General features: G+C 45.2%; 1 protein-coding gene across 1 annotated transcript; it reads left to right on the top strand.

Moving 5' to 3' along the window:
- Positions 1 to 3,743: 3,743 nt before the first annotated feature.
- On the top strand, positions 3,744 to 16,328 carry MRPS25 (mitochondrial ribosomal protein S25). The gene is made up of 4 exons (XM_015076492.3): positions 3,744 to 4,018; positions 9,310 to 9,416; positions 15,195 to 15,282; positions 15,949 to 16,328. Exons 1-4 carry the CDS (start codon positions 3,885 to 3,887, stop codon positions 16,139 to 16,141), a joined length of 522 nt encoding a protein of 173 aa, XP_014931978.1. The 5' UTR covers positions 3,744 to 3,884; the 3' UTR covers positions 16,142 to 16,328.
- The last annotated feature ends 237 nt before the right edge of the window (positions 16,329 to 16,565 follow it).

Below are 16,565 nucleotides of genomic sequence, written 5' to 3'. Positions count from 1 at the left end.
AACAGATGAATTAAGAGAGGTTAGCCTGGCAGGGGACCACACAGCCAGTCAGTGGTAGAATGAGGATTTAAAGCTTGGGCTGCCTGACTCACTTTGCCCTAAGTAGCAAGAACAGTTCCATCTGGGTCAGGCACAGTGGGAGTGCCCAAGCAGTGTGGCCTATGTATATGGACACTCCCGTTTCTAGTGTGGGATGGGATACTGCATCCTTGGGGAGTGCCTTCTGTGGACTTTAAGGTCAAGAGCTCTTCTGCCTAAAACTCTTCAGTTTAGCACGGTTTTTAAAATACTTCAGGAAGGGGAAAAAAATACCTTCAGAAAGACTTCTGGTTTCAGCTCAGGCATGCAAGGATTTTGAAAGTTGTCACTCCTGTCCTTACCACAAGAGAAAGCTGGACAAACTGAAAATCAGCGACTCTTTGGACCCACCAGAGAACCGAGTGTGGGGTAAACTGCTGCTTCAAAACCTGGAGAGTCATAGCAGACACCTGCTCACCTGGAGCAGAAGCCACTGGAACCTGGTAGGAACACTGGTGGAATGTGGGAGGCTGAGCACAGACTAGCATGGGAGTGAGGAACTCCTAGGGGCCACAGCTGAAGGGACACCACACACCTTTATGGTTTTATCTCCGGGAATGCCACCTGTGGCCTTAATTGCTGAGAGAGATCCCCTGGTGGCTCTGACGGGAAGGGGATGAGTAATCTTTGTAAAATAAACTCTGAGCATTCCCCAGGGGAAAATACTGTACCAGAGTCTGATCCTACTCTGGGAAGGGCAGGTTTCTCCCACTCCCACGCCCTCTGGCCTTTCCATCTCATCTAAGTGGGGGGGAGGGTAAAAGAAAACTTGTTTATACATTCTGCTACGCACACATGCTAAATGTGTGTTTTTCCCCACACTAACCAGTTCTTGATACCGGCTAGATGTCCTCCAAATTCAATTTTGTTCTGACATAATTCATCTGGAGTTAGCTAAGGGCTTAGCCCCACAAGACTGCCCCCCCCCACTTTATTTTTTTTATTATTATTTTTTTAACATTTATTTTTGAGACAGAGACAGAGCATGAATGGGGGAGGGGCAGAGAGAGAGGGAGACACAGAATCGGAAGCAGGCTCCAGGCTCTGAGCCATCAGCCCAGAGCCCGACGCGGGGCTTGAACTCACGGACCGCGAGATCATGACCTGAGCCGAAGTCAGACGCTCAACCGACTGAGCCACCCAGGCGCCCCATCCCCCCACTTTAGATGCCAATCACAAGTGTAAGCATCTGGTGCTTCTGACTGATGGCCTATAAGTTAGGGTTCCCACAAGCCTCTCGTTGAGTCTGATAATTTGCTATAACGGCTCACTGGATTATTGGCTAATTATAAGAGAATACAATTTAGGAACAACCAGAGAGAAGAGATGCATAGGGCAGGATATGGAATAAGGGGCAGAGAGCTTCCATGACCTCTTTAGGCACACCACTCTCCCTGCACCATCACTGATGCGTTCACCCTCCCAAAAGCTCTCCCAACTCCTTTGGTTAGGGTATGTTTTAATGGAGGCTTCATTACATAGGCATGATTGATTAAAGTTATTGTCATTAGTGATTAACTCAACCTCCAGCCCCTCTCCCAGAGGTTAGAGGTTAGGGGTCTGGGGCTGAAAGTTCCAACTAATTATCTGTGGCAACCAGCCCTCTATCCTTAGGGGCTTTCCAAAAGCTCATGTCATCTGCATAAACTGGTGCAGTTAAAAGGAGCTTGTTACGATAACAAAAGATGCTCCTTTCACCTTTATCTCTCCAGAGCTATTTCAGGAACAGGGACAAAACCCAGATATGACAGAAGATGCACCTATATTATCACTAAGGAAATTACAAGAGTTTCAGGAACTCTAGCCAGGAGTCAGGAACAAAGACCAAGTTTATATATTTCTTATTGTATTATAACATCACAGAGTGGGATTAAGAAACACTTATGAAGGTCACAGCCCGAGGACACAGGCCCACTAAAATACTGAGATTTCATCAAATGATTAATAGAATGCTTCCCTTCTCTCACACCTTACCAACAGGGCTCCAGTGTAACTGTGGACTACAGCTGGAAGAGCTTCAAGACACACACTCTGAGGAGTAACATCTAGGGAATAGCTAAGTCAAGAGGTGGGACAAAAAGACACTAAAGGGTTTTCAAGCCTCTGGACCTACAGGAAACATTAAACACAACTAGCTAGATTAACATAAACCCTCATTCCAGAGGCTCATTTACCTCAGTTCCTACTAGCCAATACAGCCAATGTCATCTGGCCTTCAACAAAAAATTAGAAGCGTGCTAAAGAGTAAGGAAAAAAACACAGTCTGATGAGACACAGTAAGCATCAGAACCAGACAGACTTCTGTGACACAGATGTTGGAGTTATCAGACAGGAAACTTAAAATAACTTAATATGTTAAGTCTAATGGTAAAAATACATAGTATGCAAGACTATATGGGTAATGTAAGCAGAGATAAAACTCTAAGAAATAGTCAATAGCAAATGTTAGAAATCAAAAATGCTAACAAATGAAGAATGCCTTTAATGGGCTCATCAGTGGACTGGACACAATTGTGCAAAGAATCAATGAGCTTGAAGATATGTCAGTAGAAACCACACTAACTGCAATGACAAGAGAAAAAGAAAGAATGAAAAACAAACCCAGAAAAAAATATCCAAAAACAATGTGTCAATTTCAAAAGATATAATATATGTAATTGGAACATCAGAAGAAAAAAAAGAGTGAAGAAGACATATTTGAGGTAATGGCTGAGAACTTCCCCAAATTCATGGCAGATCCAAGAAGTTCAGAGTAGGATAAATATCAAGTAGGATAAATATAAAGTATCTTATGTCTAGGTATATTTTATTCGACTGCATAAACCAAAGAGAAAATCTTGAAAGAAGTAAGAAGAAAAAATTATTTTAAAGAGAAAACAAAGAATTATAGCTGATTACTCCTCAGAAACATGCAAGAAGAGAGTGGAGTGAAATATTTAAAGTCTTGAAAGAAAACCCCACAAACCTAGAATTCTATATCTGACAAAATTATCCTTCTAATGTGAAGGAGAAGTAAAAACTTTATAAGATCAGGAAGTGTACTTGAGAGATGCATCTTGGGGCACCAGGGTGGCTCATTCTGTTAGCATCAGACTCTTGATTTCAGCTCAGGTGGTGATCTCACGGTTGGGAGATTGAGCCTGGAGCTGGGCTCTGTGCTGACAGCATAGAGCCTGCTTGAGATTCTCTCCCTCCCTCCCTCTCTGCCCCTCCCCCACTCGCTGTCTGAAAATAAATAATCTTAAAAAAAAAAAAAGAAAAAAAAAAGAGAAAGAAAATCTGCACTTGGAACACTTCACTTTGAATCCAGAGAAGTTGAGAGAGAAAAACTGACTTATTTGCGGTTGAAGATCAAGGTAGCCCACTGGGCCTCTGAACTCAGCTCTCCTGATATATCACTGTTGTAATTTTGTTGTCTTAAGTTTGAGCCTATTTATTATTTATTTATTTATTTATTTATTTAAAAATATTTTTTAACTGAGTTTGAGCCTTCTTAAAAATATTTTTACTTGCGTGGTGGGGTGGGGAAAGGCTAATATACTGAGTGTGAAAACCAAACTTTGAGCGAGGGTGTTCTTACCGAAAAGGTGCCCCGCCTCTAAGCCTTATTGCCGCCAGAGGGAACTACAAGTTCCGAGCTGCTCTGCGGTGAGCGCGCAGCCTGCCGGGAGGTGTCTCCCGTGCGTCTGCGCGGGAAGTGGAAACCAGCGGTGAGGGGGCAACGCGGTGAGAGGTCCGCCGGGCCGGCGGCGTCTGCAGCAGCGGGACCCTTGCTGCTAGGCCAGCGGCCCGACCTCTCCGCCGCCATGCCCATGAAGGGCCGCTTCCCGATCCGCCGCACCCTGCAGTACCTGGGCCAGGGGGACGTGGTGTTCAAGGACTCAGTGAAGGTCATGACGGTGAACTACAACACGCACGGGGAGCTGGGCGAGGGCGCCAGGTCAGTCGGAACTCTTCGAGGCCGTCCTCAGGCCGCGCGGACCGTACCGTGCTCACCGTAATGACGGGCTAGTAACGCTGAGACCTGGAGCTGCTCTAAGTGCCACTTAATCCTGAGGCTGGCCTCCTGAGCTGGGTGCCATCGGCCCCATTTTACAGACGAGGAGACTGAGGAGCAGCTTGCTCCAGGTTCCACAGCGAGAAGAGGACAGCCGGGCCACGCCGTGCAGGCTGCGGTCGTGACGGAGGTGGGGGAGCGGAGGACAAGGGCCCCCTCCTCCCTCCTGCCTCCCCGGTGGAGGACTAGGCTAACCGGGGAGGCCACAGCCTCCTTTAACTACCTGTGCCTGGCAGGCGAGCCGTGGGGAGCGGCGGCACACGTTCTGCTCTGGATGGAGCTTGGTCCGGCGGCGACAGACCCTGTTTAAGTCGCAGCTTTAACAACTGCTGGCTTGGGGCGAGTTGCTCCTTCTCACTGTCCCAAACCGGGCTGATACCTGTGCCCAGGGTCGCTGTGGGGATGCACTGGAAGAAGTAATAGCTGCTAGCACTTCCTGAGCCCTTCTTATGCATGCACGTGCAGCATATAAGAAGGATGTTTGTCATGCATTATCTTATTTGATGTTTACGGAAGCCCCATGGTTATCCCCATTTTAGGGATGAAGAAACGCCACAGAGATGTTAGTAAGTCAGTTGTTCAAGGTACCAGGCTGGCTGTGCACATGCTTCTCATATGCAGGACTCATCACCCTTGTAATTGATTATGTCAGCTGTGTAGCCTCAGGCTCCATACCCCGACCCCCACCATAGACTCCTTAAGGTGGTTTTTTAATCCTGGAGCAGAGTAGGAACTCCTTAAACGGAAGTTTACAAATGGAGGGTTTGAAGTGAACCTCGAGGCAGTATTGGTGCTTTGGGCTTTTCAGGTATTAAGTATAAATGTACTGATTGCTGAATGCTTGGCTCTGAGCTGGGAGTTCAACAGTTCCTAAGAAAAAAGTTCTGTCTTCCAGAAGCTTTGGGACTGGCTATATGGGGTGGATCAAAATGGGACAGGGGGAGTGCTCCCAGTATGGAATGGTCTCCCATGGTGAGGTGCCTTTGCTGCACAGCTGTTTGGGACAGCCAGAGGCTACCTCCTAGCTGTTTGCTGTCCATAGGTGAAGCAAATAACTTGGACTTGCTTGCATGGGATCAGCTGTGCTGAGGGCTTCTGGAATGGGTATCCAGATACTTCTTTATAACCCACTGTGCATCCCATCCAATGTGTCCATGCTGGCAGTCAGGGCAGAGGCCAGGCAGTACCAGTAAGGAGGGAGGCAGTCTGGATGGGCCCACTAGAACTGGGAACTATGCCCCGTCACAAGAGACCATTTACTACTTGGCTACAGCTTAACTTTGTGGGCCCCGTGGAGAATTTCTGACTTGTCAAGAAGCCAGAAATTTAGATTTGTATATGAATCTGGTTTTTAAATCATCAGCCAATAAAAAATAGGCCTGTAGGCCTTGTACTTGCATGTTCAAGTAGTTTAATACCCTCTAGGTCAACAGAAACCAAACAGCCATTCTGTGCCTCATTATTCCTCATGGCAAAGGCTTGCCTGTCTCACCTGTGTGTGCCCTTGGGGATTTTGTGCCCTTGGGTTTGAGTCTACTTGACTTGGCTCTTTCTCGCACCACAGGCCTTTGAGTGTTCATGTACCCGTAGCATTTCGCTGCTCCTCCCTGGATCGCCTCCATTCCAAGTGCCACAGTGTACACACAGCCCTGGGAGAGCCATAGTCTTGGGTGTCTGCTGGGTGTGTGGGGAGCTGCCTTAGTGTCTGAGGGCTAAATCCCTGCTCACCTCTGCCAGATGTTCTTGCCATTCAGATGCAGTAAGAAAAGTAACAGCTGCTAGCATTTATTGAGTTTTCTTTCCAGGCTGAACCTCAGGATCTAGGTGAATTTGGTAATTTGATAGTGACAGAAGAGTGTGGCTGAAGCCCAGCTGCTCGTAGTCCTAGTTCTTGGACCCCTGGCTGTGTGACCTAGGGCAGTTTACTTGACTTTTCTGACCTGATTTCCTTAGTTATAAAACCCTACCTTGTGGGGTCATTGTGAGGATTCAAGTGTATTAAATTACCTAACAGGTGAGTGCCTGGGTGGCTCGGTCTGTAGGGCATCCGACTCTTGATCTTACAGTTGTGAGTTAGAGCCCCACATTTGGGTGTGGAGCCTACTTAAAAAAAAAAAAAAAGTAAAATAAATAAAATACCCAACAAAGTGTCTGACATATACAGCAGGTGCTCAACTAAAGGTTTCCTACCATTGTCAACTTTCTTCCCAGGCTTCAAGAACCATTTAAACATTCCTGTCGAGATTTTGTCCCAGCAGTTCTAGGTGTCAGCAATTCCTGTATGAATATGCCCTGGTTTCTTGGTATGATGTTGGGATCCTCTGCTGTGGGGTGGGAATTGAGCAGAGGCATCATAAGCCTAGGAAGGTAAATTTAGCTTTGTCATGATCTGCAAGGCCTACAGTAGGACCTTATCTCTGTTGCCTCCCCTAGAGTCAGCAACTTTTTAGTTTTAACCATTTAATTAGTTTCCCCTTCATAGTTGAACACCGTACTTAGAAAGCTAGTTCTTACTTTTCTAGCTTTAGGCATTATCTACTGACTTGCCACTATGGAAGATGAGGATTTAGCTCTCTTTCCCCAACATTGCCATTCCCCAACCGAACCCAACACATTACTCAGCTCTTCATCCTCCCAGTGTAGTCATTTCAGAATTTTGGATAGAATAGTATTCATTGTTTAAATTAATGTGGCTTTGTGAACACTCCACACAGTTGAACCAGAGTGCTATGGTTATTTTTCCTTTTTGTTTTTGCAAAGCTTTTTGTTTTCCCTGGAGTTAATAATTGTCCTTGCTTTTGTTTTAATTGTAGACTGCTCTGGTTATGGAAGTCTCCCCAAGTAAATGGTCACATAGTCACCTTCTGTTGATTCTGTCAATTCCATCTTCTTAAAAATAAATTACAAGCTCTACTATGGACTGGTTGTCCTGCATTGTCATCGTCTTGTAAATATTGAGGCACACAGCCATATGTTGCCCTGGTTCAGACAGCTGAGAAGTGGTAAAGCTGGGAAACTGTTTCTTTCCTGTGTACTACTTGTACCTGTCATCTGATGTATGGGGCAGGGTGGCAGCAGGAAGCAGAGGGCACATTTATTTTATTATTTTTTTAATATATATATTAAGTTTATTTATTTATTTTGAGAGAGAGAGAGAGACAGTGCAAATGGGGGAGGGGCAGAGAGAGAGGGAGAGAGAGAGAATCCCAGGCAGGCTCCACACTATCAGTGCACAGCCCAATATGGGACTCAAACCCACAACCGTGAGATCATGACCTGAGCCAAAATCAAGAGTCAAATGCTTAACGGACTGAGCCACCCAGGCGCCCCAGAGGGCACATTTAAATTAGGATCATTTGGGGAGCCTTTAATTAAGGAACTGTTTACAGAGGTATGGGCAAGGATGGGGAAAAGAAACCACAAGGAACAGTGCAGGACCCCGGGTCTAGGTTGGCAGAAGTGCGAGGGAGAGAACTGCCTAATGAGCCTGGGACTCAGCCAGGAGACAAGTCAGGGAAAGAATACTTTGACTCTGCCCCCTACTTCCGGTCTTGCCGAAGGTCACTGTTGGCCAAACCCAACATGAAGTCAGAGGTCAAGGAAGCCCACCTCCTAGTCCAAGTAGGTTAGCCGTCAAGGATGGAGAGTAGGAGGAGAGGGATTCAGACATGTAGCAGCGTCTTAATTAGTCCTCTCTCAAGGAACATTTGTTGTTTCTGTTCCTTTGCTGTAACAAATAATGTCTTTGCATTCAAGTGTGAACATAAAAAGCAGTGAAATCACTGAGTCAGGATCTAAGCTTTTAAAATTTTGCTAGTTCCAAGGTGACCTCCAAAGAGGTTAAACCAGTTCTTAAGGAGGTATTTGCTGATTTCTATAACTTCTTTTTTTAATCTGTAGCAATCTAACAGGTGTCAATCCTATTTTAATTTACAGGACTCTTGGGAAGGTATTGAGACTCTCAAGATGATAGGCTATTTGGGTTTCTGCCTATTTGTGGCCATTGTTGTTGAACTGTAAATCTTATGGTGTGTAAAACTTTATCAAAGGAATTAGCTTTTTGTTTTATGTCTTACAAACATTTTTCTTTTGGCAAATGTTGATTATGTTTTTGATAAATTTTGCCAAAGTTTAAAGGTGGTCATATTTATCTGTGTTTTTTCTATTTTATTATTTTTTTAATGTTTATTTATTTTGAGAGAGAGCCTGTGAGTGGAGGGACAGAGAAAAACACACACACAGAATCCAAAGCAGGCTCCAGGCTCTGAGCTGTCAGTACAGAGCTCAGTGCAGGGATTGAACCCATGAATAGCCACAGTCGGATGCTTAATCAACTGAGCCACCCAGGTGCCTCTATCTGTGTTTTAAACTTAAGTTTAAAGGTCTCTCCACTCTTAGGTTGTAAAACTATTTTCCATGTTTGCTTTTATTTATTTTTATTTTCTTTTTTTAAAGTTTATTTTAAGAGAGCGTGTATGGGTGTGCAAGTGGGAGAGGGGCAGAGAGAGAGGGACAAAGAATCCCAAGCAGCTCCACTCAGCATGGAGCTTGACATGGGGGTTGATCCCACGACCACAAGATCACTACCTGAGTCGATACTAACAGTTGGATGCTCGGGGCACCTGGGTAGCTCAGTCGGTTAAGTGTCCAACTTTGGCTCAGGTCATAATCTCATGGTTCTTAAGTTCAAATCCCTGTGTTGGGCTCTGTGCTAACAGCTCAGAGCCTGGAGCCGGCTTCAGATTCTGTGTCTCCCTCTCTTTCTGCCCCTGCCCCACTCACACTCTGTCTCTCTCTCTTCCTTGAAAGTAAATAAACATTAAAAAATTAAAAAAAAAAAAAGACCTGGACGCACAACTGACTGAGCCACTGAGGCGACCCAATGCTTTTATTTATTTTTATATTATGGGTTAATTTACATGAAGTGCACACCTGTTAGTATACAGTTTGATGAACTTCTACCTATGAATGAGTACACCTGTCTAACCAGCACCCACTGTTGAGAGAATATACTAATAAATTCCCGACTGCTGCTTTTCTCAGCCTTTTTGTGGGGCAGGGTCCCCTGTGAATCAGATGAAAATTCTGGACTTTCCCTCAAAATATGGAAGTGTACAGCATTTCAAGTTGAAAACTCTGTTTCACATGTTTAATTAATGTCTTTCCTTTTGCAGGAAATTTGTGTTTTTCAACATACCTCAGATCCAGTACAAAAACCCTTGGGTACAGATCATAATGTTTAAGAATATGACGCCGTCCCCCTTCCTGAGGTTTTATCTGGGTGAGTGTGGTCTCTGCTGAGGCCAGGACAGTCTTTCCTCCCGTCCTTTCCTCCTACCTTAGCACTCAGGGGAGATCTGAGGCAAGGGCTCTTGTAAACATCCCTTACTTTCTGTTACTGGCATTGGACCGTGGCACACAGTGGCCACTGAGGTTTGGATCTTCCCCCATCTCTCCAGCCTTGTCTCCTGTTGCCCCCGTGTCTCCTACCTGCCTCACACCATGCAGCAGATTCTTCCAAATTCCCTTGCCACACCCCACCTCGATGCTTTGCTCATGCTGGACCCTCTGCTGGAAATCCCCTTTCTACTTTGCTTATTGATTTATTTTTAAAATCCTTCAGAGACTCCACTTGGGCACCACTTCTTCCAGGAAGCTCTGCCTGCACCCTTACATTGGTCCTCCCCTGTCTCCTAGCTGCCCTCTCAGTGCTGGCCACGTGCTTTTGAGCAGTGTGTGTATCTGTGTGTGTCCTCTTCTGGAGCTCACACTTTCATGAAGCTCTCCTATTCGCATGAGGCACTGAGTGAATATTTGTTTGGTTCTATTGGGTTCAGTGCTTTGAAGTCAGACCTAGATGTTTTGATCCAGCTCTCTACTCAGTCATTCTGACCACGAGAGAGTAATATTCCCATTGATTAATTTCTCAGGTGAAGGTCCAACAACTGGCTTACATGGTTACAAGAACCAACTGAGGTGCAGTTTGGGAAATGCTTCAGGAAGCAATATGATCCTGTTCTTAAATTCATTTAGCAAATATGTATGGAGTGTCCGCTGGGCCCAGGCACACACAGTGCTTGAGGTATTAGGGAGCCATAGAGACAAAAGTCTCTGCCTTTGTAGGGATGGCATCCTAGCAGGAAGAGACAGAATGGACAAGAAACTTCAGATAGTATGTCAGAGGATAAGTGCTATGAAAGAAAAACTAGAGCAAGGTCAAGGGGGTGAAGAGAATGCTGGTGCTAGAGCAGTTTTGTGTATATATTTTGTGTTTGCATTTTAAAAAATAATTTCATTGAGTTATAATTTACCCAGAGTAAAACACACAGATTTTCTGTGTATAAATATTCTTTTGTGTCTGGCTTTTACTTATGTGTTTGAGACTCCTCAGTTACGTGTATCAGTAGTTTATTCGTTTTTAGTGCTGAGTAGGGTTCCACTGAAGGAACATACCACAGTTTATCTATCCGTTCACCTGTTGATCATCATTTGGGTTTTTGTTAGATGCCGAGACAGAGTTAGAAGTAGGTTTATTGGAGATAAAGGGAGGGGGAAGGCAGGGAAAGTCTTCAGGTGGCAGAGCAGGTTGGACATCTCTGGAAGGAAAGGGAGAAGGAAGGAGTCTGGATGTGCCTCAGAAGGTGGCTCGGGCCTGAGCAAGTCTGGGCCAGCCCAGCAGGAAGTTCCAGCTCTGCGCTGGGCAGAACTGGCCAGGTCCTGGACACCTGCGCTGTCACAGGAGGGCCTCTGTGGCTGTTGAGGGCCGTGTCTAGTTTCTGGCTACTAAGAGAAGGTGCGCCTCAGCACCTTCCCGCACGAGTGGATTTTGTGGACACAGGCGCCCTGTTCTCCTGGGCATGTGCCTCAGGATGGGGTTGCTGGACGATGGGATAGGCCATGCCAGATACTGCTGTGAACTGCTTTCTCCAACTAGTGCATTTCACCCTTCAGTCAGCAGGGCGTGGCAGTCGTGGTGGCTCTCCATCCTTACTTGCTGTCATTTGCATTAGGTTTTTTTTTTCCCTGTTAATTACATTGGTTTCCTGTGGTTGCTGTAACAAGTGACTGCAGGCTGGGTGGCTTAACACAAATTTCTTCCATTTCTGTAGAAGTCCAACATGGACAAAAATCAAGGTGTCCTCAGAGCCTTCCTGTCTGGAGGTTTAAGGGCAAATTCATTTATGTGGCTTTTCCAGCTCCTAGAGGCCACCCCCATTCTCTGGCTTGTGGCCCTACCCTCCATCTTCAAGTACAGCAGCATGGCATATATAGCCATTCTTCCACAGTCACATGCCCCTTGGAACACAGTCCAGACAGGTTCTCTGATTTTAAGATCCGCGTGATTAACTTAGGTCGCCCACATTATCCAGAATGGTTTCATCCCCAGGTCCTCGACTCACGTTCTGAGGCACAGCCCCTTTTGTCGCGAAAGGTGACCTACTCACATGTTATGGAGGAGTAGGACAGGGATAGGTTTTGAGGCCATTCTACTTACCACAGTAAATATTTTAAATTTTAGCCTTTCCAGCTTCATTGAAATTTTAATTTACATTTCCCTGTATCTTTTCATGTGCTTATTGGCCACTCATAAGATTTCTTTGTAAAGAGTGTCTCTGAGTCTTTGTCCATTAAAAAAAATCAGGCTCTTTGCTTTCTTATTGAATTCTTTATATATTCTGGATGCAGTTGTTCCCTCAGGTATGTGTATTGTGAGTATTGTCTCTCAGTCTTTGGCTTGCTTTTCATAATGGTGTCTTTGGAAGAGCACACGTTTTAATTTGGATGAACTCTAGCTTGTCGGTTGTTCTTTTTTATGGCTAGTGCTTTTTGTGTCCTGTCCCAGAAATCTGTCTATTGTAAGTTCACAAAGGTTTTCTCTTATATTTCTGTTCAAAGTTTTATAGTTGTAGATTGCATATTTGTTTCTCTGATATATAATCTGAGTTATTTGTGTATTAAGTGGAATAGGGATTGAGGTTCTTTTTTTTTTTTTTTTTTGACATTTATTTATTTTTGAGAGAGAAAGAGACAAAGCATGAGCAGGGGTAGGGGCAGAGAGAGAGAGAGGGAGACACAGAATCCAAAGCAGGCTCCAGGCTCTGAGCTGTCAGCACCGAGCCCAATGCAGGGCTTGAACTCCCGAACCGTGAGATCATGACCTGAGCTGAAGTCAGACGCTTAACCAACTGAGCCACCCAGGCGCTCCTGTTTTTCAGAGTTGGGATACTCAGGTGTTAGAGCACCAAGCGATGAACGACCATCCTTTGCCTTATTTAGTTTCCTTGGCATTTCTGTCAAAACACAGTCAACCGTAGATGGATAAACAAAACTTGGTACATCCATTCAGTGAAATATTACTCAGCCACAAAGAGGTACAAAGTACTGACAGATGCTACAACACAGGCAAAGCTTGAAAACATAAGCCAAATGAGAGAAGGCAGACGCAGAAGGCGACAGATTATATAATTCCGTTTATATAAAATGTACGAACGAATGGGCCAGTTCATAGGGACAGAAAATGGTTGTGCAGGGCTGAGGCTGGTGTCGTGTGAATAGGAAGTGACTGCTTAATAGGTACAGGGTTTCTCTTTGGGGTGATGAGAAAAGTTCTAAAACAAGATAGTGGTGATAGTCACAGTTGTACACCATTGTGAATGGAATAAAAACCATGGAATTACAGGCTTTAAATGGTAATTTTTGTTATGTGTATTTTACCACACACAAAAATCATTTCACCATATATTTCTGACCTCTTCATTCTTTCACTGATCATATGTCTGTTCTTAGTCTCATACCACACTGTCTTGGTTTGTGGCTTTCTAGTAAGTCTTTTAATATCAGGTAGTTAAAAAAAATTTTTTTAACGTTTTTATTTGTTTTTAAGAGAGAGAAAACGAGCAGGGGAGGGGCAGGGGCAGAGAGGGAGACACAGAATCTGAAGCAGGCTCCAGGCTCTGAGCTGTCAACACAGAGCCCATCGTGGGGCTCAAACTTGTGAACTGTGAGATCATGACTTGAGCCAAAGTCAGACACTTAACCAACTGAGCCACCTAGGGGCCCCTAAGATCACGTAGTTTTAAATTCAGACTTGTTCTACCCCCCAACCCCACCAAATCACCTTATATGTATGTTCTTTGCATTTATATATTAACTTTAAAATCTGCTTGTCTGTTTCTTGAAAAGAGCTTGCTGGGATTTTGATTGAAATCATATTACATACCATTTTGAGAATGGACATTTTAACAATGTTGAATATGTTTTGTGACTGTTGTGAAAAGTGTTATTTTTTAATTCATTTCCAGTTGTTTAGTTACACCTTTATAGAAGTCCAATTGATTTTTGTGTGTGGGTCTTGTGTCTTGCATCCTTGCTAATAAATTGACCTCGTATTTCTAGTAGGTTTTATTTTCTAAATTCCTAAGTTCATCTGTAAATAACGACAGTTTTACTTCCTTTCCGATCTTTTTTCCTTTTCTTTTTCTGTGTATTCACTGGCTAAAGTGGCTGTGATATTTTGCATTTTTATGAGCTGTGTAGGAAAGTTCCAGTTACCGGGGTGCCTGAGTGGCTCAGTCAGTTAAGTGTCTGACTTTGGCTCAGGTCATGATCTCATGGTTTGTGAGTTCGAGCCCCGTGTCGGGCTCTGGGGTGAATAGCTCAGAGCCTGGAGCCAGCTTCAGATTCTGTGTCTCCCTCTGTCTGCCCCTCTGCTGCTTGCACTTTATCTCTCACATTGTCTCAAAAATAAATAAACATTAAAAAAAAAAAAAAAAAAGGAAAGTTCCAGTTACTCTGCATCCTCCTTGGTGCTTTTATTACCCATTTAAAAAAAATTTGAGCCACTCCAATCTTGTCCTATGGTCCTTTTAATTTGCATTTTGTTAATAACTGATGATGAAGAGTATCTTTTCATGTGCTTATTGACCGTTGTATTTTTGTTGTTAAATGTTTTACATATTTCGTATTTTTAGTTGGATTGTTTTAAGGAGTTGTGAGAGTTCTTTATAAAGTTGGGATATGAGTGCTTTATCAGATGTATACATTATGAGTATTTTGTCCTAGTCTGTGGCTTTTGGTATCTTTTGAAACGCAAGTTTTAAACTGTCATGAATTTCAGTTTATCAGATTTTTTCTTTAATGGACCATGTTTTTGATGTCATATCTAAAAATCTTTGTGTAGGTAAGGTTATGAAGATTTTCTTTGTTCTCTTCTAAAAGTTTAATAGTGGTTTTAGTTCATACATTTAGGCCTCTGATCCATTTTCAGGTTTTTCTTTTTTTTTTCAATGCTGTGAGGAATTATGTTGGCATTGGCATCTTTGCTGAAAATAGGAGTTGATTTCTGGACCTAGTTCTTTTCCATCAGTCTGTAGTGTGTTCTTATGCTAATACCACACTGTCTTGGTTACTGTAGCTTATAGTAAATTTGAAATTGGAACACGAACATCCTCCCATTGTCTTGTTTGTCTTGGATTTTTTTAACTTTTTTTTAGAGAGCGCAAGTCACGGAGAGGGGCCGAGGGAGAGAAATCTTAAGCAGGCTCCATACTGAGCATGGAGCCTGACGTGGGACTCTATCCCACGACCCTGGGATCATGACCTGAGCTGACCTGAGTTGGACCCTTAATCAACTGAACCACCCAAGCGCCTCCATTTTCTTGTTTTTCAAAATTGTTTTGGCTATTTTGGGTCCTTTGCATGAATTTGAGGCTTGATTTGTCTGTTTCTATGAAAACACCTGCTAGGATTTTGATGGAGGTTGCACTGAATCCATGGTCCAGTGTGGGGAGAATTTCCATCTTAATGATACTGAATATTCTATCCATGAACGTGGAAAGTCGCTTTCCGTTAAAATAGTATGCTTTTGCACGTACCTCAAATTTGTTTCCTCATGTTTAAAGAAATATGGAAAAAGGGTAGCATTATGGGTTATGTAGACACACGTTTATCTTATCGTTAAAATGCTCTGCTAAAAGCAAATCCATCACCACCACTTGAGGCTGCAAAGTGTGCCGCTGAGTCCTCAGTGCTTCTTGTCCCCTTTGCTTCCCATTTCCAGATTCCGGGGAGCAGGTCCTCGTGGATGTGGAGACCAAGAGCAATAAGGAGATCATGGAGCACGTCAAAAAAATCCTGGGGAAGAGCGAGTGAGTTGATGGGGCTGACCTGGAGGGGAACAGGAGCCTCAATGCAGAGCGAGGGAGGAAAGGGGTATCAGGAGGGCACACACCAACCCAAGCGCAGGCTGCAGAGTTCGCTCGGTCTGGCTTTGCTGCTCCCCACGTGTGTGCCTCTGCTGTGAGGTGGGGACAGAGACCTCCCTGTCTCCTGGGCTCGACGGGAAGCTGAGGTGCCGGGGGAGCACTGGCCCTGGGCAGTTGTGGCCAGTTCTCTCCTTGGGAATCTCCCTTTGGAGCTGGTGGGTATATAGCCTCGGCACGTGTTGGGATCCATCTTTTGTACACGGATGGATGGAGCAGAGGGAGGGAAGCCAAGAAAAGTACGTCTTGGAAGAAGCACGCTGAGGCCTTCACAGGCCCCTTCATCCTGACTACGTGCTGAGTCATAGCTGGGGCCGCCTCTAGGCCGCAGGAAAGCTGACCGTTGCTGTGTGGTCAGTGCTGTGTGTGGCCAGTGTGGGACTGGGAGGCCTGTGGGGGAGGACGTTAGGCTTTGGGGGTGAGGAGCAGGTCGAGAGGCACAGGAGAGCCAGGTTTCCCCGGCTGAGGGTGGGATGCACTTGGCCAAGAAGTCCTACAATGCCTAGAGGCTCAGCAGCGCTCCCACACGTCGCCGTCTGTGCTGTTTGGCAGGGAAACCCTGGAGAGAGAGGAGCAGGAGAAAAAGCAGCTTTCTCACCCGGCTCACTTTGGCCCCCGAAAGTACTGCCTACGGGAGTGCATCTGCGAGGTGGAAGGGCAGGTCCCCTGCCCGGGCCTGGTGCCATTACCAAAGGAGATGACGGGGAAGTACAGAGCGATGCTGAAAGCCAGCGCCCAGGACTAGGGCCCCAGGCCACACCCAGGGAAACCCCTGGCTGTCCTCGAAGGGACTTTGACGGTCTCTTTGCCATGAGGGTCCCCTTCACACACCTGTGTGGAAGGACACGGGAGGGTCGGGGGAGTATCTGCCGTCGAACTGCCAGACGAAGATCTTCACTCCATCAGGTCAATAAAATGCTTCCAGATCTCCAGAGGCGTGGTGCGTATCTGTCTGATAGGCACAGGAAGGCCTGCGTAGGGATGGAGAAGGTCTAAGGCCTACCTGCTGACACCCCTGTGTCAGTCCTGCTGGCTTTTCCTAGTCTCTCTTGGCTTCGATTTTTCTTCCAGACCCTGAGATGCTGTGGTTGGATCTGGCTGGAGCCGTCTGGCTGGCAGCGTGAAGCCCCCTTTCAAACTAAAGCCAACCGACCTTCCTCCCAAGAGGC

The sequence above is a fragment of the Acinonyx jubatus genome, chromosome A2 (assembly GCF_027475565.1).
Source record: "Acinonyx jubatus isolate Ajub_Pintada_27869175 chromosome A2, VMU_Ajub_asm_v1.0, whole genome shotgun sequence".
Classification (NCBI taxonomy): Eukaryota; Metazoa; Chordata; class Mammalia; order Carnivora; family Felidae; genus Acinonyx; species Acinonyx jubatus.
The sequence above is the reverse complement of the archived record's forward strand: the minus strand, read 5'-3'. Positions and strand labels throughout refer to the sequence as shown.

Coding starts and splice junctions, on each gene's coding strand:
- MRPS25 (XM_015076492.3), top strand. CDS start 3,885: ATGCCCATGAAGGGCCGCTTCCCGATCCGCCGCACCCTGCAGTACCTG. Junction 4,019..9,309: donor GAGCTGGGCGAGGGCGCCAG/GTCAGTCGGAAC, acceptor TTCCTTTTGCAG/GAAATTTGTGTTTTTCAACA. Junction 15,283..15,948: donor AAAATCCTGGGGAAGAGCGA/GTGAGTTGATGG, acceptor GCTGTTTGGCAG/GGAAACCCTGGAGAGAGAGG.